Source organism: Gadus macrocephalus, chromosome 2 (genome assembly GCF_031168955.1).
Source record: "Gadus macrocephalus chromosome 2, ASM3116895v1".
Taxonomy (NCBI): Eukaryota; Metazoa; Chordata; class Actinopteri; order Gadiformes; family Gadidae; genus Gadus; species Gadus macrocephalus.
The window spans coordinates 11,644,722-11,670,781 of record NC_082383.1 but is presented as its reverse complement, the minus strand read 5'-3'; the positions used below and the strand labels follow the sequence as shown (position 1 = coordinate 11,670,781).

Genomic DNA, 26,060 nt, shown 5'->3' with positions numbered 1-26,060 from the left:
CAATTGTTACAATATCGTACCACCAGCATGCATGCATGATCTTGTATTCAATAAGTAGAAAAGCAAGATTCCAGAACCTGAAGGGAACACCACATGGTACCATCTCAACCACTGCACGACAACCATCAAACCCTTGCTTTCACAGGGCTCATCCCCTAAACACATCTGGTAAGTCATGGTGATTTAAGGTCAGGTTAATAAACAACCCTAGTCCTTCTCGACTCACGTCATTTTTTATTAGACCATGGGTTTTATCCACGACAATCGCTGGCTTGTTGTTCTTCATTGTGTTTATACTTTTATTGTGCATACATATATATATATTTTAGAAGGTCAGAGTGCCGCAGGGCTAACAAGATATATGCTTCCACAATTGGTTGGTCTCATGACCTTTTGCCCTCTATTGAATACAAGACGTTGGTATGTTCTGCAATGATGTATTATTCACAAATGTATAAAGTACAAGCCATGCAACTGTCAACTTTTCGATGTTTCATCAAGGTAGAAGATGCATGCCTGAACTGTCATATGATAATACAAATTGCCCAGCCCTGCGTAATCATAAAAGCAGGGTTGGGCAATTGGTATTATCATATTAGTCATGAGATTGGGTCGACACAAAATGGCTTTTGTACCACAATATTCATGAACATATTTGGATAAACTGAAGTCACAATGGCCGATGATGAATTGCTATTGGTCAGCTCTTTGAAATAGAAAATAACCCTCTCTATTTAGTTGGGAGTACAGCTCATACTGTTCTTTGTGAAAAGTAGATTTCGATGTCTGCAAAAATCTCGAACAGACGCAAGAACATTGCCAGGCAAGTTTAAATGTCTAAGCTGGCTGGTTTCATTACGTTAAACCTGAATTGTATCCATCTATCAATATTTTATTCCTTCTGCTTCATTCTCTTCTCTGCCTCTCAGGTGTTCCTGATTGGGGTTGGAGCTACTACTCCTACTGCCGCTACTTAAGGCGTGGCCTGTGCACCCCCAAGCCACTCACTATTGCAGCTCCGGGCCGCTGGCCTGTCGTTAGGTTGTCCCTTGTCCTGAGCTGGATTCTGTGAATGGAGGGCTGTTAGTATAGGCTTTTTCGTATTTCTGTTATTAGTTAGAGGGTCTGGGAATTGTAGGTTAGGAGGAGGAACTCCTGGCTTCGAAGGCCCAATGCGCGGCTGGCCCAGGCTTCCTCCACCCTTTTGTTTTTTTAAACAGTCCTCAAGTTGTTTGCGTTCGGGATAAGTAATAAAGTGGCATTATTATTTAATCTTTAATGTTGGTTCGGTGTATTTTTCCTTTCATGTTACTGGCCGCTGAACAGTGAGTCAAGTTATAAAGTGTGGCAGTAACACCCTCATAGAAATTGCTGCAGGCTAACAAGAGCTAATTTAAATTATCTTGAGTAATGTTGCCTGTCAATAGCCCCCAAAAAAGAATTCAGCGGAATCCCTCGGAAGGTTTTGCAATCTATCCGGCTCGATTTTTAAAGGTTCTGCATTTGTACATAAATATATATATATTTTGAAAGCCAATGTCTTTCTGAACAGCAGACTGCATTATTTTATAGTGAGACACATACGCACACAAATCTCTGAGAAGATAATAAAGATGTTTTTATAATTACATAAAAATAATCTCTCTCTCTCTCTCTCTCTCTCTCTCTCTCTCTCTCTCTCTCTCTCTCTCTCTCTCTCTCTCTCTCTCTCTCTCTCTCTCTCTCTCTCTCTCTCTCTCTCTCTCTCTCTCTCTCTCTCTCTCTCTCTCTCTCTCTCTCTCTCTCTCTCTCTCTCTCTCTCTCTCTCTCTCTCTCTCTCTCTCTTCCGGCTTCCTTTTGGAAACTTCCAGAAGGATATATCCACCTTGACACATATCCATGAGTTATTTTGACATTCACACTAATGGATATGATTCTAGCCATCTTTACAATAAGATAAATATCATGTTAGCATGTAATCCACAATACCAAACTATAGCTAAATGCACTGACCTAGACTGCTAATATTATGATAATTCGTATTCTTATATCAACAGTCTTCAACAACAAAGATCTAATTATTAATCGCCATAGTTCTGGTTTATCATCCTATAACTCTATAACACACACACACACACACACACACACACACGCACACGCACACGCACACGCACACGCACACACACAAACACACACACATTGTTCTCATGTAACCACTTGGTGTGTTCAAAGTGTGTGAGAGTTGTCAGGGGGGCATAAATTGGGCCAGAGCCCTGCCTAAATTGGGGCGCAGTCGTTTATAAAAAGACTTATTTTACAGGGAAAGGTTGATGGTGCCTTTGAGACTTAAATACTTGATTTCACCACCTTTCCTAATCTTACCATGTATTGTGTATCCACAGAGAGTTTATATTTCAGTATTTTATGAGATGAGATAAAACATTAATTTATTGAATTTAATTTGATGGTTTGAGTTCCATTTTCCATTCTGGATAAAGGGGTTGCAACCGGCTGATTGGCTGAGAAATAAGTGAGTTTATTCAAAATCCCAAGAATCCTATTTGGCAAACAGAAGCTACACAAAAACTAATATTGGATCTGACTGAATAATTGTGGATTTATGGAAAAGGGACAGAGAGCATTCGATGTGATTGGAAATTCAATGAGTGATCGTCAGCCTTGGAGTACGGAGCATCCTGGTTAGTTTTGTATGAGCATATGTTATATTTAATGAGCACATACCACTGACTAAAGTGATCTATTGCTTTTATACAACGGTTACTATTATGGCAAAACGAAAGTCATAGACACACTACATTTAAAATAAAAACAAGAAAGTCAAAGTAGCTGTTTTATTAAAGAATACAAAAAAGTAGTCCCTCCTGGCTGCCTTCAAAATGCACGACGGTCGCTATGCAACACACTTTAGCGTCCCTCCGAGAGAAGGCTCGGCTAGAGCGGTTCGCTGGCAATTTATCCTATGGAGCAGTTCACTCGCCGTGTGCCTAAGCTTTCGTTAGTCTCTCCATCGCCTTGCTCACTCCCGGAGTAACAACATTTACACCCTCTCCATCATTCAACATATTTTTTACTTTGTAACTGTTTCTACTTCCAGGCGCGGAGTGATATGCAAACTTTCAAAAAATGATTGGGCGTCATAGCAGTTATGTATACGCTCATTATACAACAGTTAGGAACCAATCAGATTGCTGGATTTAAGCCACCCGTTGTATAAGTGTTTATATGTTACATGTTTTTGTCATAGAGTGATTGAATTGATTAAAAAACATATAATTGAGGACACCTGTTCAAGCACATGGACTTTAACGCACAGTGTGGAAATAGATTAGAATCACTTCTAGACCAAGTCGCTGTCTTGTGTCCTCTGTTCTACTGTACCAAAGGCACTGAGAGAGAGAGAGAGAGAGAGAGAGAGAGAGAGAGAGAGAGAGAGAGAGAGAGAGAGAGAGAGAGAGAGAGAGAGAGAGAGAGAGAGAGAGAGAGAGAGAGAGATATGAAACTAGGGCACTATTATCTGGCCTATTTTCTCTTGCCACCAACCCCACTAGACACAGCGCAGAGATAGAAAGAGAAAGAAAGAGCAGAGAACAGGAGGACAGGACCGAGTTGAAGAAGAGAGAGGAAACGACATAAACAAGAGTGAAGAAGTAGAGGAAGGAGACGTGAGGCAGTGCTTTTGGGACAAACAAACACATCAACTGGACTTCTGTACATCACGGTCCTGCGCAACCTGGACGGTGAGAAGTCATTCCTAAAGACCAGGAGGGCACTTACCTACGCACACACACACACAGAGTCACACACACACACCTCTTAAACACACAGAAAAACACATACCTCGAGCATTTGACCTTTTCACCCCAACAAAAACCCACAAAAACCCACAGGCACATACAGACACACACACACACACACACACACACACACACACACACACACACACACACACACACACACACACACACACACACACACACACACACACACACACACACACACACACACACACACACACGTATACAACAAGGTCACACACGCCACCATGTTTGAGGAGCAGGTGACCAGGGTGAAGATCACATCCCTGCTGATTCTGGTGGGCATGGGGTCCATGCTGGCGGCCGTATCCACAGACCACTGGGCGGTGCTGAGCCCGCGGGTGGAGAAGCTCAACACCACCTGCCAGGCTGCCTACTTCGGCCTCTGGAGGCTCTGCAAAAAGACCATCTTCATGGTGGAGGAGGACCCTGAGTGGAAGGGCTGCGGCCCCATCAGTCTACCCGGAGGTAGGGAACCGTCCGATTACATTAAGACCTTGGCTGTGAATTAAGATACCGAAGCTTAGACATGATACATAGGATTATATAAGATTCAATAAGTTACATAACAATCAATAGGACGAATTTAATTTATGAAAATATAGGATACATAACATCCTTCTGAAATAACGTTTCAGATAGATAGGATCATAGGATTCAATGAGATAAGTAGGATTAAATAGGATACAAAGGATTTAATAGGATACATTGAATTCCATATATTCCATAAGATTAAATAGGCTACTTTGGGATTCAATAGGATTTGTAAGATTACATTTTGTTGGCGATAACATTACTTTATTCCCTAACATTACTTTTTTTATAAGTAATAATTTATACCTTAAAGTAAAGTGTGGCTGAGAAAATATATATTCTGATGCCTGGCAAGTTTCATTCCATCATTTTTTGCTAGGTGTATTACCAGATATTATAACTATTGAAAAAAAAATTGATAACTGAACAGAATCTTGCAATGTGAGTGAGTTGATACTTTCACGATCAGATCACTTTGATATGTTTCAAGGTATGTCATAGCATGTCTCAACTTGATGCCCAACCACTATTATTGTACTAACTAACCTAAATTTTGATGTAACCCAGGTTTTCTTGAGAACCATAACAAAAAATACACTATATTCACAATATTCCTATGTTAAGGAGGATATAAGGATATATATATATATATATATAAAACCTTATTTTTTATGTCGTTTTTATATTATGAATATTTTAATATCGTCTGGTTATCAGACGATATTGGAACCACACTTCCATTTTGGTGGAAATGGATTTTCAATGGTCAGATACAGATTTTTATAATAACGATAATTGAATAAAAGCTACATGGTCTACTTATACTTATATTTATATAGATAATACATATTTTAATATTTAATTAAATACACACACACACACATACACATCGTTTTCATCTAACCACTTGGTGTGTTCAAAGTGTGTGAGAGTTGTCAGGGGGGCATAAATTGGGCCAGAGCCCTGCCTAAATCATAGTGGGGGCGGGCTGAGCAGTGCAGGCTCTAGTTAACCGCTCTAACCGATTTATCCGATTTTTACAGCAGACCCCCTCAAAAACTGAAGCTAACCTCGTCTCTTAAAGGGGACATATTATGAAAACAACACTTTTCCTGGGATTTGGGGTTAGGGTTAGGGTTGTTGTTTTGGGTCTCTGGTGCTCCCACACGCATACACACTTTGAAAAAAGTCTGTACGTGATTTTTTTGAGTGAGATATGCATTTCTGAAAGTACCCTGCCTACAGTTACCAAACGAGCGAGGAAGGGGTCACATTTGAATATTACCTCCCACTTCCCCCTACCCCGTCCAATCAGAGCATAGCTAACATTTTTTTGGACCAGCGGACGAGCGCTGGGCAGAGATGTTCGCGCATTTCAGAAGCAGGGATATTCCATTCAAAAATAGAAGTCTCATTTGTCAGTTTGCCATGTAACTGCCTGGCAGGGAGTCCTGCGGAGCTGCCGGACTGCCGCCGAAGCTCTGGTTGCAGTCCGGCAGCTCCGGCGGGAGGAGCTCGGCGGCAGTCCGGCAGCTCAGCTCCGGGAGTACAATCCCTTTCTCCTCCATGTCGCGGTTCAATATGGACTTCAGAGAGTCAAGGCCAAAGTTCCTTTCCCCCAGTTCTTCTCAACCCTGTCCGAGATAACCCCCACTACGAGTCTCTACTTGTTGTGTAGTACCAGAGACGTCAGACGCAGTCTTTATGATTCATAATATCATCTGAGGCGCACATAGCTTTTGGCCATGATATTAGATATATTATATACTATTATATAAATACCTACATATTATATAATTTATTATTATTATTATATTATATTATATAGAAATAGAAGTCAGGGAGAAAATACGCATTTTTTGAAACAGACATCGTGTACAAGCCCATAACTTTTAGGATTGATGAGTATTTGATCGTGAGAAAACATCATTTTACAGCAAGTGAGTGTTAAAAAGAATGAATGAATAATTTGCCTCCATCTGTTTAAACACACGCAACCTAAACACATAACGCATAATACTGTCCATGGCAATGTATATTAATGGGGGGGACACATGCATATTAGCAACACAAGTCGATAACGATAATGTAAACAATACTGGTAAGAAACAGTGTTTGTTAATGTATTGCGGCATATCATTGAATAGACCCACCCATCATCTGTGTGTTAAGTTTTCTTTGCTGCAATTTACATGATGACTCAGTATTTCTGAAGTTGTAGAAGAAAACGCTATTCCATGTGTGAATTAGGCCACATTATTTAGCCATAAACTGAGCCATTGGAAGTTCGAAAGTCATGTGGTCATGCACCTGTCAAAATATCAATTTGTCAGGTTCAAATGCGCTCATGGCTCTTAAAGAGGATGGGAGATGGCACTCTCATTGGTTTATTGCACGTTACGCCCAAACCACACCTACGGGTACTTAGGCTACTTCAGGGCAACCCATTTTAGATTTTCGTTGGACGCAAGAGTCATTTATCCGCCGGTATAATAGCAACATCACCATAGAACCGCCCACAAAGCTACTTGCGTTTGGCGCTTTTCACTTGCGTATCAGACTGTTAAATTAGGGCCAATCATGTGTGAGGTCATTCCTCCTCCTGAGTGTCTATTGACTATTTCTGGTGATTGTATGTCTAGTGTACCCCTACTGTCCACAAGCACCCCCCCCCCCCACACCCATCCCAATATGGATATGGAGAATTGTTGCCACGCCCCGGTGGTGGTAGTGTCATATCTATGAAAGAGGGCATTCAAATAAACTACAATGATCAATTAGGAGGCTGAAGCCCTAAAGGAAGTGATGCAATTGTCAACTTCTGAGTCAAGGAAAGTAACAAGTAAGTTATAAACCTGGGGCCTCTTTTATATCAAAGGGGGTCTCAAAGGACGCAGTTGATTATCAACTTGGGAGCTCCAGGCCTACAAAAAATGACTCGGCAAGTGCTCCATCTTGTTGTACCTCACCCAGCGAGAACTTGCAAGATTTTGGCCTGAAGTTCTTCCCAGACATACACCCACCTAGCCATCCAACATGCATGTCTGAGAATAAGGCCTCTCTTTAATAATGACAAAAAGTTATGATAGAAATGCACGTTAACTTTTTTGTTATCTCATAACAAAACGTGGTGCCGGCTTGTGACCCTAAACGTCAAAAACGTCCCATCCCACAAAAAATGGGGACTAGAAAACTAACCTCTGTCTAATGCACATTTACTCTACTCTGGAGGTCAGGGTTAGCCCCTTTTCCCGCCTTTTCGAGATAGCTAGAGATGCCAAAATGTATACGCACGTTTCCCGGGTTTCCGAGAACGACGTATCCGAGATTTGGAGTTCTAGCCCTTACAGAAAAGAAGCTTGTGGACAGAAGGGGTACACTAGACATAAATAGGAAGCACACTCAGGAGGTGGAATGACCTCTCACGCATGATAAACCTTTAAATAGAGAAATATAGAGAAAAATATAAACCTTTTCCGCAATAAGAAATCTGTCTATTTCCTAGCCAGCGGACCCTATTTTATGACAAAAACAACACAATTGACGGCAGCGCAGTTGCCGCCCTTAACCTCGTTAACGTGGTTTGGAGTAGAGGGGGCGGTCGATGGCAACCACCATAGCATTTCACGTGACGTGGACGCAGGCCCATTGAAAAGAAAAGGCCAAAAAACGTAGGCACGTCACATGTTTCGAGCCGTTATTGTAAAACTACTCTGGTGTAAGACTTCTAGGGACGTGGGTTTATAAATCTGATAAATCGGATTGTTGTTTTGACGAATCAATGACTAGAGCGTGCACTGCGCCCCCACCTTTTCGAAAAAATATCTCTTGATGGAAAAGTAATTGGTTTTATATTTAATTTAATTATTTCAAATATATATATTATATATAAATAGATACAATTATTGAGTTATAATATTATAAGTAGACAATATCTTTTATTCAATTATCGTTATAACAAGATCTGTATCTGACCATTAAAAATCCACTTTCACCAATGTGGAAGGGATTAACCAAGTTCAGGTATAACCAGACAATATTAAAATATTAATAACATAAAAACTAGGCTATACGTACAGCATGTCATACATTTGACATGTATAGAGTTAGACTAGATGTATGTATAAGGTTATAAACCAGTCCGAACCAGACCCGGCCCGTCGGGTACCGTTGGGTCCCGTCAGGCTCGGGTCGGGTTTCCGTGCTCTAGCGCACACCCCTTCTGAATACTCGGAGAAACGACAATCGTGTTCTGGGACATGATTCAATAGATTAACGTTTGTGTGCATGAGCATGAAATCGCGTGAAACCGGGTTGATATCGCATAGTAATTGTAAAAGATAATAAAAAACGTATTGGATTTTTATATTGAGGCGATAACATATACTTCAAAATCCTGTGTTGAAGTGTTGACAAGAATGGAAGTACATCTGTATATATTATAACTAGATAATGTATATGGCAGAGCCTCACAGTATACTGTAGATCAGACACGTTTACTCCCATTTGGATTTACAGAATTTTCAGTACATAGAAGTGTGGGAAGTGTGTGTCTTTAATGGATTTATTTTTAATTGTATGAGTCATTTTTGTCCATTGACCTCAAATGAATGTCCAAGTCTATCTGAGCTGTCCTCACAATTCTAAGTCATCCATTAGTCATAGGACTTTGAAGACTAATCGATAAGTTCATTAAACTATACTCAGGGACGGCTGGTATAAATGGGCTAACAGGGCTCAGCCCTCCCTACCTTTTACAGTAAAAATTAAAAAATATTATTATAAACCTTAGAACATATTGTTTTAAATTTTGGTAGAACCTAAAGCAGCAACTGCACCAAAAAGTGACAGAAAAACCCAGGATATATGATATATCTTGTTTTTTTTCCTGTGAATGGGCTAAATGTATTCAGCCCAAGCGGAGTAGCGTAAGCTTCCATTCAATTTTGATTGACAGGTATCGTGACACTGGTATAAATATGCTTCCCATTTGGGCTAAATTAGTTTAGCCCAAATGGGTCAATCAGCCCAAGCACAGTAGCGTAATCGGCAATTTCATTGTGATTGACCGGTGTTGTGACACACCCCCATTTGGGCTAATTTCATTTAGCCCAAGCACAGTAGCGTAAGCTTCCATTGACGTTTGATTGACAGGTGCCCTGACACGCCCCCTTCATATGCAAAAGCAGTGCATTACGGAATGCACTGCTTTTACTGTCAGGAGTGCGGTCAGAATATGGCCGGTAATAGTGCATTTGTAAGAGGGTCAACAACGTTTCGTATCGAAACATTAACGCCACATACATACAGACGTCTCTACCAAAGAGTGTGTGATCGTCTACAGCCGCATTTTGCGCAAAGGGAGACCGGTCAACATTTTAATTGTTTATACTTTAGGCACAAAAAAAGTTTTATTTTGCTTAATGGTTTAGTTAGAAATGTTCAATTTCAGCTCAGTGAAGCACTTTAAACACCTTATTTTTCTTTTTATTCATAATTGTGCTTCAAATAAAGACACGCATTTCTCTACACCTTATTCTTGTTTAAAAATCATTCACATTATATGAAAGTTATGAACAGAGATATAAAGGTGACCTAGTAGTATTGATAAATGTAATGCATTCGTTAGCCCACCCACCCAAAATCACCACCAGCCGTCACTGACTATACTACTATCTACTAAAGATTGCTGTTCACAAATAACGGAAGGAAATAATAATCAGTCAGCTGGAAAAATGCATAAAAATTTACTAACAAAGTCTGGTGACCATGACTAAACCAACCGATGCATCGACTAATCAAGGGGCAGAAACGAGGCAGCCCTGAAGTCTATACAGTCCTCTTGCCAACCAGACATAGTGATGACTGTGCAGACTCAACCACTATATTTGGTTGACATTGTCCTCATTTCAAATGATCGAATATATTACCTTTTTAAAGTTAACATGAATAAATAAAAAGGTTTCATTTATAAACAGAAACAAAAGGTACATTTGAGACAAAACAAAAAATTAAAACAAAAATGTATTCACTTATGACAACCTCCCTCCCTCCCTCCCCGGTTTCAGGCCAACCCCTGTTACGTGATCATACTAAAAGACTCTTGAGGGTCACAGAGACTGAATTCCACATCTCCATCATAGTTTCCTTTGCTGCATGTACTCAAGCTGTTGATAGCTCTAGGTAGACAATGTCGAGGAATTCTAAAACCCAAACTCTACCGGAAAGGGAGTGAGGAGGCTTCTAACGTGTGGCAATACATTTTTTCGCTGCTGTAAGTCCGGCCAATATAGCTCGCTTTTTCAGTGGTGAAAATCCCAAATTAGACAGGTTAGGGACAGGTTTAAAATGAGTGTAGCATTAGTATGAGGGAGGGTGAACTCAAACATCACAGTGGTTAGAGGCTACCATCTACCAAAACCCAGCCACTTGAGGGCATTCCCTAAACGTATGTGCGTAAGTACCATGCACATTATTCATCAAGCAGAGCTTATTGGGGGTAAAGATAAACTCTATTTAGGAAATTATAATGTATTTGCTGGTAATCAGAATTTCTCGAAGCCAGCAGTATGTTGGACAAGACTTTGTCCTAATCAAGGGCTGGGTCCAAATCTGGGAAGTCCACTCTCCATAAAGTGTCGAATGCCAGGGGTCTCTGTGATGCTCTGGGATTAAATGTTAAAGTTTGGAACCTCGGCTGCTTGTACCTCTGAGTCTAGTGCTATGTACAATTGTATGTAATGGGTGTGGTAAGAGAGGACTATGCCACGGTTGCTCATTGGCTGGCCAAATTCTATTGGCTGGCAAGGCAGAGAAGGGGGAGGTGGCATCTCCCCTTATGACGACATGCAGGGAAAATTCCAAAACGGTGCGTCTGAGCTTCGTTTTTCTCAAAGCCGGAGCAGAATGCCTGGTTCCGTATTACAGCCAACAAAATTTCTAGCTACTGGGGGAGCATTGGTAGGCTAGGGGAACTCATATTAATGTTAGAAAACCTCAGAGTGGGACATTTTCATGCCATGGGATGCCAACATTCCAAGGGGATCATATACAGAACTGAGAGTCGACAGAATCCCCCGTCTTGTGTGGTGTCGGTCATTGAGGATTATTTTGAACTTGAAGACGTCCAACTGAACAGACCATTATACACCTACCTTCCTCTCCACAGGTAGTTTGTCATGGTCCAAATCCATTTAATTTGCATCCCTCATTACGTGAACTTTCAACCAGAAAAATTCACAAAAACCCAGAGCAACAGACGAACGTCACCACACAAATGCAATCCGCAGTGACATTGATTCAGCACAGCACAGCAAACGGAGGCCACAGCGTAACACGCTGTCAAACCAGCCCAATAAAAGTTGCCGACCGCCACCAACCAAGCACACGCAACACAAGCCAAAACCATATGGAAAGCCATCCCCGCCAGAAAACGGCATAATTTAGACGCGTATCACCTTCATTACGCCGTAAAAAAGCCGTAAAATGTAGAAAAAATGCGTATTGTACGCCGTCATGCGGAAAAAAGCACAGCTTTTTACGCCGCAATTGAGCCTTTCAAGAGCGGGCGTAAAAAGCGCCGTTTTGAACATCATACCATTTATTTTCAGATTTCTGCTTTTGTCAGATGGTCACGCTTTTATGATCGCAATGCTTTTTAGTCAGCCAGCCAGATCATCTCGGTGTATACACGCTTTATAAGTTAATTAAATTTAAATTATTATAGCCATCAAGCCTTTATTTTCGTGGAGTTATCGTTACATCCTCTCTTGTTCAATCGATATAAATACACAGTGGAAAGGAGTGAGAGGGAGCCATAGAGAGAGACACTGATGAACTGGGGAGCCAAGTAGCCTAACTGCACCGTGTCTACTGACACGGTGCTTAAATGGGCTCTGTAGGAGGGGGAGACGCAGGAATGTTGTTGGATTCAACTATTTGTGCATGGCAGCAAAAAAATATCTCCCCATCAAGGCCAACAGCAGAAAAGAAGAGACTAATATGAATTCTTCAAATATTAAAACACGATTGATTAGGCCTAGGTCGACATATGCTATATCAGTCCTAATCCTGAACACACCGTGCGTACATTTTTCACGGCATTTTCCCCGACAGACAGACAGACACTTTATTTACCCCAAACGAACTTTCATAATCCAGCAGGTTACACAATTCAAATAACTCTTACACAAATACAGACAGCCTATACAGTAGGCTAATACAGCGACCACCTCAGCAAAAGGTAAAATGTAAAAAGAAGATATAAGCTAAATTTAAAATACAGATGCTGTAGCCTACATAAAAATACAGATGCCACATGAAATATGAAAATAGGATACAATGTATAAATATGCAAAACTAGGATATAACTAGGCTATAATGAGAATACTTGGTTACAGCTGTGCAATGACTATCCAAAATTAAATTAGTTATATGGAACGATTTTTGTCTATGGAATGATCCTGTCACTTTACTGCCACACATTGTGTGTGTCAGTAAATTGATAGAATATAGGAGGCAGTAGAATCCGTGTATGGTTCGTTCTTTGAATATTCAGATTTAAAACAAAATCAGAAAAAACAGGATTGTTTTTTGTTTTTTCTGATTTGGTTTTGAAACTGAAAAAGGGCAAAAGGAATAAACAAATAAACGGCATTTGTGTTTGTGTGTTGGTTTTTTAAATCCTAAACAGAAAAACAATAGATACATGTATAGTTATAGGCTACACCAGAAGGCAGAACGCAGCGAAGAAAAAAGAGCCAACCACCTTGACCAGCAATAGACTGTCTAATTATATTTAGCCTTAGTTATGGCCGGACTTGAACCTTATGGTGATTTTATTCGTGAACTATTTGACACTGGAAAGACACGACGCGATCAGTACCGCTCTAAAGCAATCTGGTGCCCCGAAGTGCTCCGTTATGACGGTGAGGAGGTTCTGTGTGGAGCACAACCTTCAAAGAAGAATTCTAGTTACCGATTTAGTTTCAGATCGTCCACTCGCAGACTAAGTCGCCGGCTCCCATGGGAAACAATAAAGCTGGCCATTGTAGAATGCGAGAGACTCGATGGAACGTTTGAAACGTCTTTATATGTATTTTTATTTATTTTTTAAAACAACCTCTTGCCTACAGAGCAAGCGTCTCTATCGATTGGGCCACGGCCACGGTGACCACACAGATCTGTGCTGGCTGAACTGATTTGGTCTGCTTGTCTTGTTCAGCGGTTGGGCGCAAACACTTCAAATGCATTGGCTGAGAGAAAAGAAGGGCGGAGATTATTAGCATACTAGAGAAACGCCGTATTTTACGCCGTTGTGATGTGCACAAACGCGCCGTATTTTATGCGCGGTATGATGTTCAAAACGGCGCTTTTTACGCGTGCTCTTGAAAGGCTTAATTGCGGCGTAAAAAGCAGCGCTTTTTTGCACATGACGGCGTAAAATACGCAGTTTTTCTACATTTTACAGAAGGAATTGGGGGAAAGGAACTTTGGCTTTGACTCGCTGAAGTACGTGAACTGCGACATGCCGCCGGTTGCCGCGAGGCACCATCGCCCGGCAGCGGGCAGCCGGCAGCAGGCAGCGCGCGGTTCAGTCGACTTCAGGTTGATGTGAAAGTGGAAGAACCAGAGACGTCGCAGAACCCGACAAAGTCGTTTGTGATTCATAATATCGTCTGGAGGCGCACACAGCTTTTGGCCGTGATAATATGTATTAAATGATATAGATTTCTATGTATTATATGATATTATTTAGATATAGAGATCCAGGACTGTAACGCAAGTGTTGTACACTTCCTTGTTATTTGGATAACCGTTCTGCTTTTGGTGTTATGGCGCATAACACGTCGGACTCTCGTCTCTGGTATTTCTACAAAGAGACTCGTATTGGGGGTTATCTCAGCCAAGGTTGAGAATGAATTGGGGGGAAGGAACTTTGGCTTTGACTCCCTCAAGAACATGAACCACGACAAGGAGGAGAAAGGGATTGTTGGCGGCGAATGTCTCCCGCTTGAGACCCGCTGAGGGACCACCGCCGGAGGCGGAGGTGCCTAAGCGCTGCCCGGCAACGATCCCTTTCTCCTCCTTGTCGCGGTTCAGTCTACTTCACATTGATGAGGACGTTGAAGAACCAGGAACGTCGGAAAACCCAACGCAGTCGTTTGAGATTCATAATATCGGCTCACACAGCTTTTGGCCGTGATAATATATATTATATGATATAGATATCTATGTAGGCTAAATGATAATATTTAGATATAGAGCTCCAGGACTCCCGTGTGTTCTAGAATATTTACAGAACACGGCTAAAGGCTGTGCGCCTCGCCATTGCGATACATCCACTGTAAACAGAGCGCATGGTACCGTGGCTGCAAGCTGCTCAGGGCCACACCCCCACCCTCCTCCTTGACCCGCCTCGCTCCTCCTCATTTGCATTATAGCTACAGACACCAAAACAGCGCATTTGGGGGAAGCTCAATGTGCGACTGGCTCGGAGTGGCTGTAACTCTGCACCACGGCTGAATTTCGGGAACGTCTTTGAATACTGTGTTAGTTGCCCACTAATACCTATATTAAAGAATGCATAAAATAGCATGTCATGGGACCTTTAACAAATTTCTCCTACAGGGGATTGATGAAGTTCTATCTATTGAACAGAAAGAAACACTTGGTCATACTTTACACACTTTACCACAGCATTGGCGTACTGAATGCCACAGATATATTTTCAACATTGGACTGAATGCCACATAAATATATAATTATGTTTTTGCACGTTTGCAACGTTTAAAAGTTCAGAGTATAAAGTTACAAGTATATGCCTCTACTTGTATTACTTAAGCCAATAGCCTTTTGAGGCAGTGTTTTTTTCTGAATATTAGTGTTAAGGGCATATAATGCTTACTATCATACGTTAGTTACCATGTCTGTGTGGACACATTTGTATCCAGTCACATGTAAATATAAAAAAACAAATTTTCCGATTGACTTATGATGGTGTAGCCATGCATGTTGTTTTATTATGAATATGTCAATTAGTTTTTTAATGAAAATACTTTGCATAGATGAATTATCCCCAAAGTTGTCATCGTAACGCCAACTGATCTATTGTTACTATTATATTGTTTAAAATGTATGCATATATTAAAAAAGATATATAGCGTATAAAAAGTGGCTGGTAAAAAAGATGAGTGGCTGTTAGATTTTTAAATCTACCTGCCACAGTGGCTGGTGGGCAAAAAAGTTAATTTCCATTTCTGCTTTCTACCAGTTAACAGTCACTAGTCAAACACCGGTTTGCGCGCCCTTCTCCGGTGTGATCTGGTGCAGGCATGTTTGTTGCTGTTTCGGACCCTGCATCCCGCTGCTCTTCTAGAGCTGCAGAGGCCTCCCGCAGCAGCTCTGCAACCATTTTTTTCTGCCATTTTCACGTTTTACTATTTATTTAGTTAGTTTAGTTAAATGTATTTATTTCAGGACAATGCACATTAATAAACATGTACAGCAGTACACATAAATGTGCCAGATTGAAGCCCTGGGGCTAATTACCATCTGTAGTCCATAAGACAGGTCGATGTAACAGTACAAATGACGAACGATATACAATAGTAAAATTTGCTATATAAAACAGGGAGAAACAGAAAGAAAGAAAAAGAAAAACAGGACAATAGATTAGCATGTGTGAAAACTGAGACACAATTCATTAATATGCTCTACTGGGCATATACGGTACAGCATACAGTCAGAGGTGGTTGCACGTTTGGTTGGCTCTAAGCCAGACCTTTACTTGGCTCTTGAAGGTAGCCAGAGTGTGACATTCCCTTATAGTTGGGGGTACTGTGTTCCATAATGCACTACCTTTAATGGACAGTGCGTTACGGCTGAAGGAGGTTTTTCTAAAAGGAACCCCACAGTCCCTATTTACAACAGCTCTGGTGATCCGAGTCTGTCTATATTTAATAAACTCTTGCAGTGGAGTTGGTGCCAGGCCATGTAGTGCTTTATAAATTAAGCATACAGAGGAAAATTTACCGAAATTATCAAAGCTCACTAAGTTATATTTCTCTAAGATGTTGCAATGATGATAAGAGAACGTTTTTTTTTTATCTAGAGTCTTGAGTGCCTTTTTGTACAGAAGCTCAACTGTTTTTAGGATAGTGGAACCCGACATAGACCAGCTGGTGATGCAGTAGTTCTGATGTGAACGTATCATTGAGTGCAGAAACATCAGAGCAGCTGCATCTGAGAGGGATCCTCTGATTTGCTTAAAATTACAAAGATTGAATTGAATTTTTTTTGATTTGATTAATTTTATCATGGTTTTTGAAAGAGACTCTGGAGTCTATAGTCACGCCTAAGCATTTAAACTCATTAACAACTTCCAACTCTTCTGTGCCCAAGAACACCCCAGATTGAGAAAGCATTGTAGTAGAAGGTTGCTTTGACAAACAAACAGGTTTTTTTGCATTTAAGATAGGACACGATCTATTTAGCCATGTTTGTATATGTGTAAGAGCTGTTGAGAGCACACATGCTGCCTTCTCAGGATCGTTTGCTTTAGTAAAAAATTACCGTGTTGTCTGCGTAAAGCTGGAGATCAACATGTAAAAAGTATTCTGGTAAATCATTAATATATAATGAAAATAAAATGGGCCCCAGTATAGACCCTTGGGGGACTCCTACTGGACAACCCATGTAAGCAGAACTGGCCCCGCCCACCACGGTGCATTGTTCTCTGTGTGACAGGTATGAGTGAAACCAATTAATAGTTTGAGCAGAAAAATTTAAACGGGACAATTTAGATAGCAGCACCTTGTGATTGACGGTGTCGAAAGCTCTTTTTAAATCTAGGAATACGGCACCAACGCATCTATTTCTATCTAGCTGACATTTGATTTTTTCCATGATCATGGCCAATGCAGTCTCGGTTGAGTGGTGTGGCCGAAACCCAAACTGCATGGGATGTAAAGGTGTTTAGCTATTGCTGAGGAATTCAATGATTTGTTTAGTGATCCATTTTTCAATTATTTTGGAAACAATAGGTAGAATGCTATAGTTATTCATGTCAGATTTATCCCCAGCTTTAAATACTGGGGTGACTGAGGCCAATTTCCACACCTTAGGGACAATTTCATTTTTTATAGATAAATTAACCAAGTACATGATTGGGGGTGCTAAAGCCTCCTTATGTGATTTTATAAAGCTAGCGTCAAGTCCATAAATATCCTTGGCTTTAGAGTTGTTCAAAGCCGTTATGATATCAATAACTTCTGGTTCTGTGATTTCTTCAATGTAAAATTTGGGATGAGCATTGTCAGATAGAGCAGGAACCTGTTGATCAGGACCCTCAAAAGATATGAATTGTTTCACCAAATCATCAATTGATTTAATGAAGAAGGAATTAAGTTCTTGTGCCAGAACAACAGGGTCTCACACCAGCTGATTGTTATTTATTATTATTTTTAATTCCAAGCCTTTAGTTCCCTGCCATATTTCTTTACTGTTACCTTTAGCGTTTTCAATAATTTGGATTGAAAAGTTTGCTTTGGCCTTGCCTAATTCGAACGTCACTTTATTTCTGACTCCTGTGAGGTTTAGTCTGTCTATATTATATTATCCCTATGCTTCATTAGCTTTAAACAGGCATAGTCGAGCCAGGGGAGAGAGTTGGACTTCTTTCTCCCATGGCGCCCCTCCTGGAGAAAGAGAGGATTTTTGAGGGAAATAAGTCACTGCCAGCATCTGCATCCTCGCTTCCATAAGGCCAATCCAGTCAATATCTTTCAGAGCTCTATCCACATTTTCTAATTGATTCTTGGAGATTGTCATATCAACAGTATGGTTGGTTGATGTATGACATCGATTTTCTGAGCGTTTGACCTTTCTCGAGAAAGAGCGGCGCGGAGGTGAAAACTGTGTCAGGCGATAGGAGGTGATCTTCGTTCCTTAACTGCTGCATCGCTGGCCCTCGGTTGTTGTTCAGGGGTGGTGGAAAAAAGTGTTAACTTGTGAATGAAAACTTGTTGATGGTAATAAAATCCAATAAACAAAAGATAATGCACGAAGATGACGAAGATATTGACGACGGTAAACGGCCGTAAACGACAGTAAACGGAAAATATCAGGAGCGCCACAAACCCCCTTTCCATTACTCCCGCAGTTCTCAGTGCCTAGGTATATAGATTAAATCCCGCCCATGGGTCAATCAAAGGGAAGTGACATGAACCACAACAGTGTGAGCAACCTATCAAAATAAACCAATAAACAAAACAGACTGAATATACATATTGGCCCCTACATTGTTCTTGCTGTAGGATGAACCCCTGACCAACTAGGTGTAGACCAGAGGGTATTGCATGGCGCTGCAAAAGCCTTTTTTGGTAACCTAAAGTTTTTGGCAATTTACGTTATTTTTCAGGTTTTGGTAACTATAATGGGAAATTCTATTTTCACATTCTATTTCTCTAAGTACCATTTGTTGGTATGTGCGGGTTTTCCCTACCGCCTCAGGGAAGGGAGAGGCCAGGGTTCCTTCCAACTGATTGAGGACTTCTTAGAGAGAAGTAGGGCGAACTCCTACCTGAGGGCTCAGATTATTATTTCAGTTTTATTGTTTGCTATATATTAGAACTGGAAAAAAACTAAACTGGAAGAATTGGGGTGTTGTAAAACTAGTGACCAGCAGTGTATTTTTACAATCTTTTTGTTTTGTATGTTTTAATGTTTAATGTGTTTGGTAATGGAGGTAGTGTTCCAGCCAATTTTCTTTTTGTGCCAAAATTCACACACATCTCAGAATACGCCTTCATTGTTTACAAACTATAAAAGGATCTATATTTCCGTACTTCCAATATGCAAATCGATTGTATTGATTTATTCTTTGTTAAGGAAGTTTGCAAATTAAGTTAATTGTTTGCGTGTGTGCATACGTACCTCAATAAAGATGGATTGGATGAATGTCTTACTAACCAATTTCCCAATTGCACTTTGCAAACTTCAAGCAATCGGTAATTTAAGATAGATATTAGAGGGTAATAAATGAAGAATTACACGTTATGAAATCTTCAATGCACAACCATATTGTATTAAATCTATCTTTAAAGCAAGATAAATTGGACTTACTAAGTGGATGCGGTCGTCGTTGGCTCGTACACCATGGTGGCATGAATGATCCATTAAATTGGCGGATTGGGTACCATGAACGCGAACTGTGCACACAGATTCATACATCTATTTATTTTTCTATACTGTATTTATTATTTTTCTATCAAGGGGATCTTTTCCACGATTTGTTCAGGGAATCCATCTTGCATGTCAATCACAGGTGTTTAAAATGCAACAGTTCTTGATGACAGAGATACGTATGTTGGTAGGGAGCAGAGCGGGAGGGGGTGTATTTTGGGTTGTTTAGTTTTTCTTTCTTTCTTTCTTTCTTCCTTTTTTTTACCAACCAACCATCCAACTCTGGAACTCACAGCACCTTACCCACAGCCTCTTAAAGGAGCAGGCAGCGGTCAGGCATCTCACTCAAGGATGCCTACATGTAGACTCTGGACATCAGGGATCAATGCCAGTACATTTCAGATGGGAGTCAATTGCCATAGCCCCTATATCTGCCCCTCCTTCTCACGTGTCCCTTCCTCTATCAAGGCAGCTCCCACAAATGGCGGCACTGTATTTGATAGCAGATCATTATTCATAACCCAAGTCCATTCTGTGGTTCGAGCCCCAGAATAAGCAAATTCATGTTGATGAAGTCATTGATATCCAAGCGCTGATACATCATTTAGATAACCTAATGGGTTTTTACAGCACATGGGTGGATCAAGATATTTTTTATAGTACTTAGTACTTTTATAAAAAAAAATATCCAACTTTTGAAAAGAAAGTTACGCATTGAATTTTACCTATGAACACAGTTTAAGGACCAAACACACACACAAACACGCAAAAATACAAAACATACAAAAAGATTTTCTGCCCTGTGTTTTGTGTCTGCCAAAAAGATTGCAGGCATCTCATTCAAACCTACCTTTTTAAACATCACCACAACTGCCAACCTTTTGACCCATCCCAATAAGAAGCCAAGATGGCGATAATCACATGATGATCATCTGCTGTACGACTGATGGTTAGACGGCCATTATTCTGGCTTGTTTATCCTTAAGAAAGAAAAGAGGAGGTTGTTTGAGTGGTGAATGGATTAAAGCAGCAATAGGTGAGAGACATGGTAGGAGCGGCTTAAGAAATAGAGAGAGAAGAAACACAGAGCGAAGGGAAGGTACTGTGGAATGTGTTAACAGAGAAAGGGATGAAGTAGTGGTAGGTGGATTTCAACAGGCATAAAGCAGTGGTTTTAATTAATGAGACAGCTGTTACAACCTTGGACGAGTCTCGCCATTAGCCACACACGCAAGGTCTATCAAACAAAGCCACAAACCCCTCTCTTTTCGTCTCGCAGAGTCACCCAAACAATTTACCACTGAGATTCGAGAACCCAAATCATTTCTAAACTTGCCCGTTATAAATTCAAATTATTATCTAGCCGATGTGGTTCTACGTTAGAAATGTTTGCTTGTCACTGCAATATTTACGCGATGATAATAATAAATATAGCTACATAAATACATTATATATTTTTTCATCACCGACATCATCATCGTCATCATCATCAGTATTAGTGTCATGGGTGAGGTTCTCCATAACCTGCTAAATGTATCTGAATATCTGATCCCTGGAAGTTGCTTTTGAGAAGAGCTGAAAAACACAAAATGACTGATCAAATGCTCAAAATCATCAGCATAATAATCATCCTCTCTGATTTTTCAAGTGCAGTTAATGGCTAGGCAGCTTTCTGGAGTCTTGATGTTTTTATCTTCCTTCACCCATGTTTGTGCCACACCTTCTTCCTCCCATGATGTAACTTGTGTCGCTTAATACTTTTAAATGTTTTTTTTTTTCTGAGTATGTCATTAAGGAAATAACACGTTGGTATAAAAACATGAGAGTCAATAAATCAATACAATAAATGGGGACAAAAGCAATGGTTATATTGTGCTATATTAATAAATTCCACTTGCGTTTTCTGATTAATCGAAGTATTATTCCCAAGAGTAGACCATACATACAGAAATATACCAATCTGAAGAATATCTAAAACCAACTCTAATGCTAAACAGCAATTGCAATAATTATTATCTCACGCACACACATACACAAACACACACACACACCCTCTGCATTTACATTGGCAAATTGATCAAACCAGTAAAGACCAGCGGCAGCCTGTTGCTAGGTTACCTCTTGGGTGATCCTCATCGCGGGAATCAAACAGCTCCGCGTTAAACACACATGCACGCTTGCACAAACATGTGCTTGCACACACACGCACACAAACTCTACACACCTATAGAGACACACGTGAACACACAGAGTTACCTTTATAGAAAGAGAAGGAACCAATGGCTAGAGGAGGAGAAGGAGGAGGAGATAACTGACCCCCTCAATCTTCTCTTCCTACTTTACTTCTGTCAGTTCCGCGCTGTCTTCTAGTCGACAGCAAGAAATGCCAGAAAGTCTTTGAGGATATGACTGCACAAAGTCTATTTCAAAGAAAAAGTAAATTGAAGGACTGCAGAAAAATGAAAAAAGAGCAATTCAACAACACTACGTTTATCAGAGGAAAGCACCCTCAATGTCGGGTGTGGCTTGAAACTGCTTAGATAAGGATAAGGAGAGGTCAGAGATGGTTCGATTCTTAAAATGCTTGGGTTACTTTAATTTCTCAATGGAGTAAATCCACAAAGCATTGTTAGGCCCAATCCCATTTATACCCCTTACCCCTTCAAAATCAAGGGGGAGGGGTAAGGGGTAGAAATGGGATTGGGCCTTATGTTGGATTATTTTTCTTATTGTTAATTAGAGCATTCATTTTATATGAATATATATTATAATTCCTCATAGCAGATCTAGCTAGCCTGTCAATGGTAATTTTCAGCTAATGTTCTCTATTTTTCCCCAGAAAACTGGCTCTAGCGTAACACAATAATGCTGGCGGCTGGTTAAGTTAATAGCGCTGCTGGCTGTAAGGTAGCAAAGAGACACCTGCCTTTTACACTCACTGGCAGCATCACAGCTTAACACAGAAAAACAGAGCCACCTGCCCTCTCTCCACTTCAATCAGTGTTTCATCTCTCTCTCCCCCTGCCTCTCCTGGCTCTCCCCCTCTCTCTCTCCGTATCTCTCCACCTCTCTCCCTTTTCTGTGATTATTTCCCCCTGACTTACAACCCTTATAGACAAAAACTGTTCATACTTCAAGCACTTCACGTCGGGGGAAGAGGCAGAACTATTTGAAGTGAAGACCCAGAAAGGTAAGGCTGCCCCTCCACCCCCCCTTGTCTTCTCTGTTCAAACTCATCCAGAGAACATGCCCTGTTGGTCAAAGGTCATCCTCCAACAATAGGATGCTTTAGAGTTACATTGTCTCACACACACACACACACACGCACGCACGCACGCACACACACACACACACACACACACACACACACACACACACACACACACACACACACACACACACACACACACACACACACACACACACACACACACACACACACACACACACACACATACACACAGTCAAACAATAACATAGACAATGATTGCCATCCCCACATTCTCCATTCATTCCATATATTCTGATCTCCAATCACAGAGTTTCTCCCTCTATACACTATATGCAGACACACACACAATTATTTGTTATATTATTTATATCATATATTATTATTTATCCAGCACGAATCCACAGTTTGCTGAATATTAACGAGAAAGCAATCAGTGGTATTCTGAATGGCAGTTTGAATTTCAGGGGAATCCAATAGACTGACAATGTTTAATTATTAAACTATGACTTTGAGTGGCAGGAAGAAGGCCCCTCTCGTATCTGAACTGGCACTACTACTGCCCGTTAATAAACACCCAATCAATAACTAGGAATCAATGAATTTGTGTTGTGTTGTGTTGTGGTTCGTTCTACTGCGGCTGCTCCAAGGGATCATTCGATTTATATTGATCTGGTAAATCAATTCAGTATACCTTGAAACCTGGAAAGTTAGTTAGTTTATTCACCAAGGTTTCTTCACTGTCTTTTCTCACCTTCCTCATCTCCTCTCTTCCCCCACCCTCTCACTATGTTTTCTCTCCCATCCATTGTCTTTCCAACATCTCCATCTATCTCCTCTCTCTTTCCTCTCCTTGTCTCTTCAACCTCTCTCTCTCTCGCCTCTTTTCCCTCTCCTTGTCTCTCCATCCTTTCCGTCTATCTCCTCTCTCTTCCCTCTACTTGTCTCTTCATAATCTTCCTCAGAGTACAACATCTCTGCGGCTGCCATCGCTATCTTCAGCCTGGTGTTCATGACACTGGGCACCCTGTGTGTCATCTTTTCCTTCGGCAAGGGCAGAGACTACCTGCTGAGACCTGCCGGAATGTTCTTTGCATTTGCAGGTCAGCCAATGGCGGGATAGGTGTAGGATTAACTGTGTGGTTTGCAGAGTAATAGATGAAAGAGGTATAATTCCTTGCATACAACAAACCCCTTGCATGGGTATAAACTACTGGGGAACCACATTGTGATCCATGTATTTCTACAGTGGTAGGGTGTTTATTTGAAACCTTTACATACACTTTACCATACACTTATTAACACTTTATAGTGCTTGCCGAGTTTGTGTTGGCCAATGCTGCACTGGCCGATCACTGCCTCAAGCAACATGATTGGTTTAAACAAATATGAAACGGAGAGAAAGTGAAACGACAAAGTTGCACATGTGAGACTTACATGCCAATGACCTGCCTTGCCGGTTATCTGTGTGTTGCCCCAGGCCTCTGCATCATCATCTCAGTGGAAGTGATGCGGCAGTCTGTGAAGCGCATGATCGACAGCGACGAGACAATCTGGTTCGAGTACTACTACTCCTGGTCGTTTGCCTGCGCCTGCGCCTCCTTCACCCTGCTCATCCTCAGCGGCGTGGCGCTGCTCCTTATCTCCATGCCGCACATGCCGCGTAACCCTTGGGAGACATGCATGGACGCAGAGCCGGACACTCTGGACTAGACAGCTAGGCTCTAGGCGGCTAGGACCCGCGGGGAAGGAAGCACTGGGACTGGAAAAGGATCAAGACTAATTGAAATGAGTGGTTGAGTTTTGTCCCTTTAGGTGTATTTGTATATCAACCTCATTTAAATCATCTTTTTACCCAGTTTAAACCACGACAGTGTTTTATAGAATAACGTTGGATCAAAACAAGTATAAAAAGTGGTTGAACTTTGTTTCTTTAGGTGTGAGGTGGAGGGGTATTAGACAGACAGGGCGTAACAACGATTTTTGTGTTTTCAATTTTGGGGGATAATCTGCATATCACAGGTTGCTGGCCAACCCAATTCTATCGATCTGTAAACCCAGTTTAACCAAGTCAGAGTTGTACAGTACAGTTAGTCTAAACACCTAAAAATAACTAAATTCTAATTATAGCACATTTTGAGTTCTGCATGATTCAGTCTAACGCAGAATATTAAAAGTAAAAAGCATTATTTTTTACTTGAAAAGTTTGAGCAAGCTTTCTTTTGAAAGATATCATGTTGAGAAAGAAAATTCTTGCCGTGTTTTTGTTATTGTTACCTATTAACATACATGTATATCAATGTACAATATTCTAGAATCTAGACCATAATAAAAGTATGTTAAAATTAAATCAAATACCCTTAAGAAGCTATTTTATATCAGTAGTATGTATAGAATAGGTACATAATGACAAGAGCTTTATAGTATTTTGCAGGATGCTATAAAGGTTTGTAGTAAAAGTGTTACAGCTTTATTCCATCTTATGATTATTTTTTAAGATAATTATTAATTATTTACACTATTTATAAGCTGTTTCAACGATATCAATGATGATTTCGAGATTACTCTTTTTAAGTGAAATTAACGTTTGAGTTTTGAACTTTGAGTTTTAATGCAAATTGCATCATCTTTCTATATATATGATGCAAAATAAAAAAAAATGTTAGGCGCATGTTCTTGAATGCATTATTTCCCTTTCAGCAGCAACACAATGGTGAGTGATTGCCTTTCCCTCTGTTGAACATTTATCATATGTTGAGCTCTTTCCCACAACCTCCTTCTTCCCACTGCCATAGTTACTGTATAAGGTATCTTACTGTATAGGGGAGAGTGGGGTTAGATGAGCCGGGTAAGTTGACCCACCCACCCCTGTTTTTAGGCAACTGTACACATTTGTTGTAATTTGACCATCAATTCAGGAAGCACCCTTATATCTGGCAGTGATGGATATAATATCACAATAAACTGCTATTTGCTTGTCAAAGTGTGTTTTTAAGATAAAAACTGCTATGTCAAAGCAAATTGATCCACGAGAAAAAATATATGTAACACATGTTGGTGATTTGCCATTGTATAAAACCATGGGAAAAGTTTAGCCAAAGACGAGCCTGAATTGTTAAACTAGGAAGTGACCCACATGCTATGGGTTAAGTTGGGCCAGTCATTCAACTTATCCAACCATGATGCACTGAAGTTAAATTAGGTCTCTAAAGTATAAAGTGTTATTATTATTACAATACTACAATGTAGTATTATTGATTTGGTTAGTCACATTTTAAACATTGTAGAATTTCTAGAAA

General features: G+C 40.5%; 1 protein-coding gene across 1 annotated transcript; it reads left to right on the top strand.

Annotated features, from left to right (window-relative positions):
• Positions 1-3,545: 3,545 nt before the first annotated feature.
• cacng1b (calcium channel, voltage-dependent, gamma subunit 1b) lies at positions 3,546-25,429 on the top strand. Its single transcript, XM_060040984.1, has 4 exons — positions 3,546-4,283; positions 22,648-22,722; positions 23,727-23,864; positions 24,242-25,429. Exons 1-4 carry the CDS (start codon positions 4,043-4,045, stop codon positions 24,472-24,474), a joined length of 687 nt encoding a protein of 228 aa, XP_059896967.1. The 5' UTR covers positions 3,546-4,042; the 3' UTR covers positions 24,475-25,429.
• The last annotated feature ends 631 nt before the right edge of the window (positions 25,430-26,060 follow it).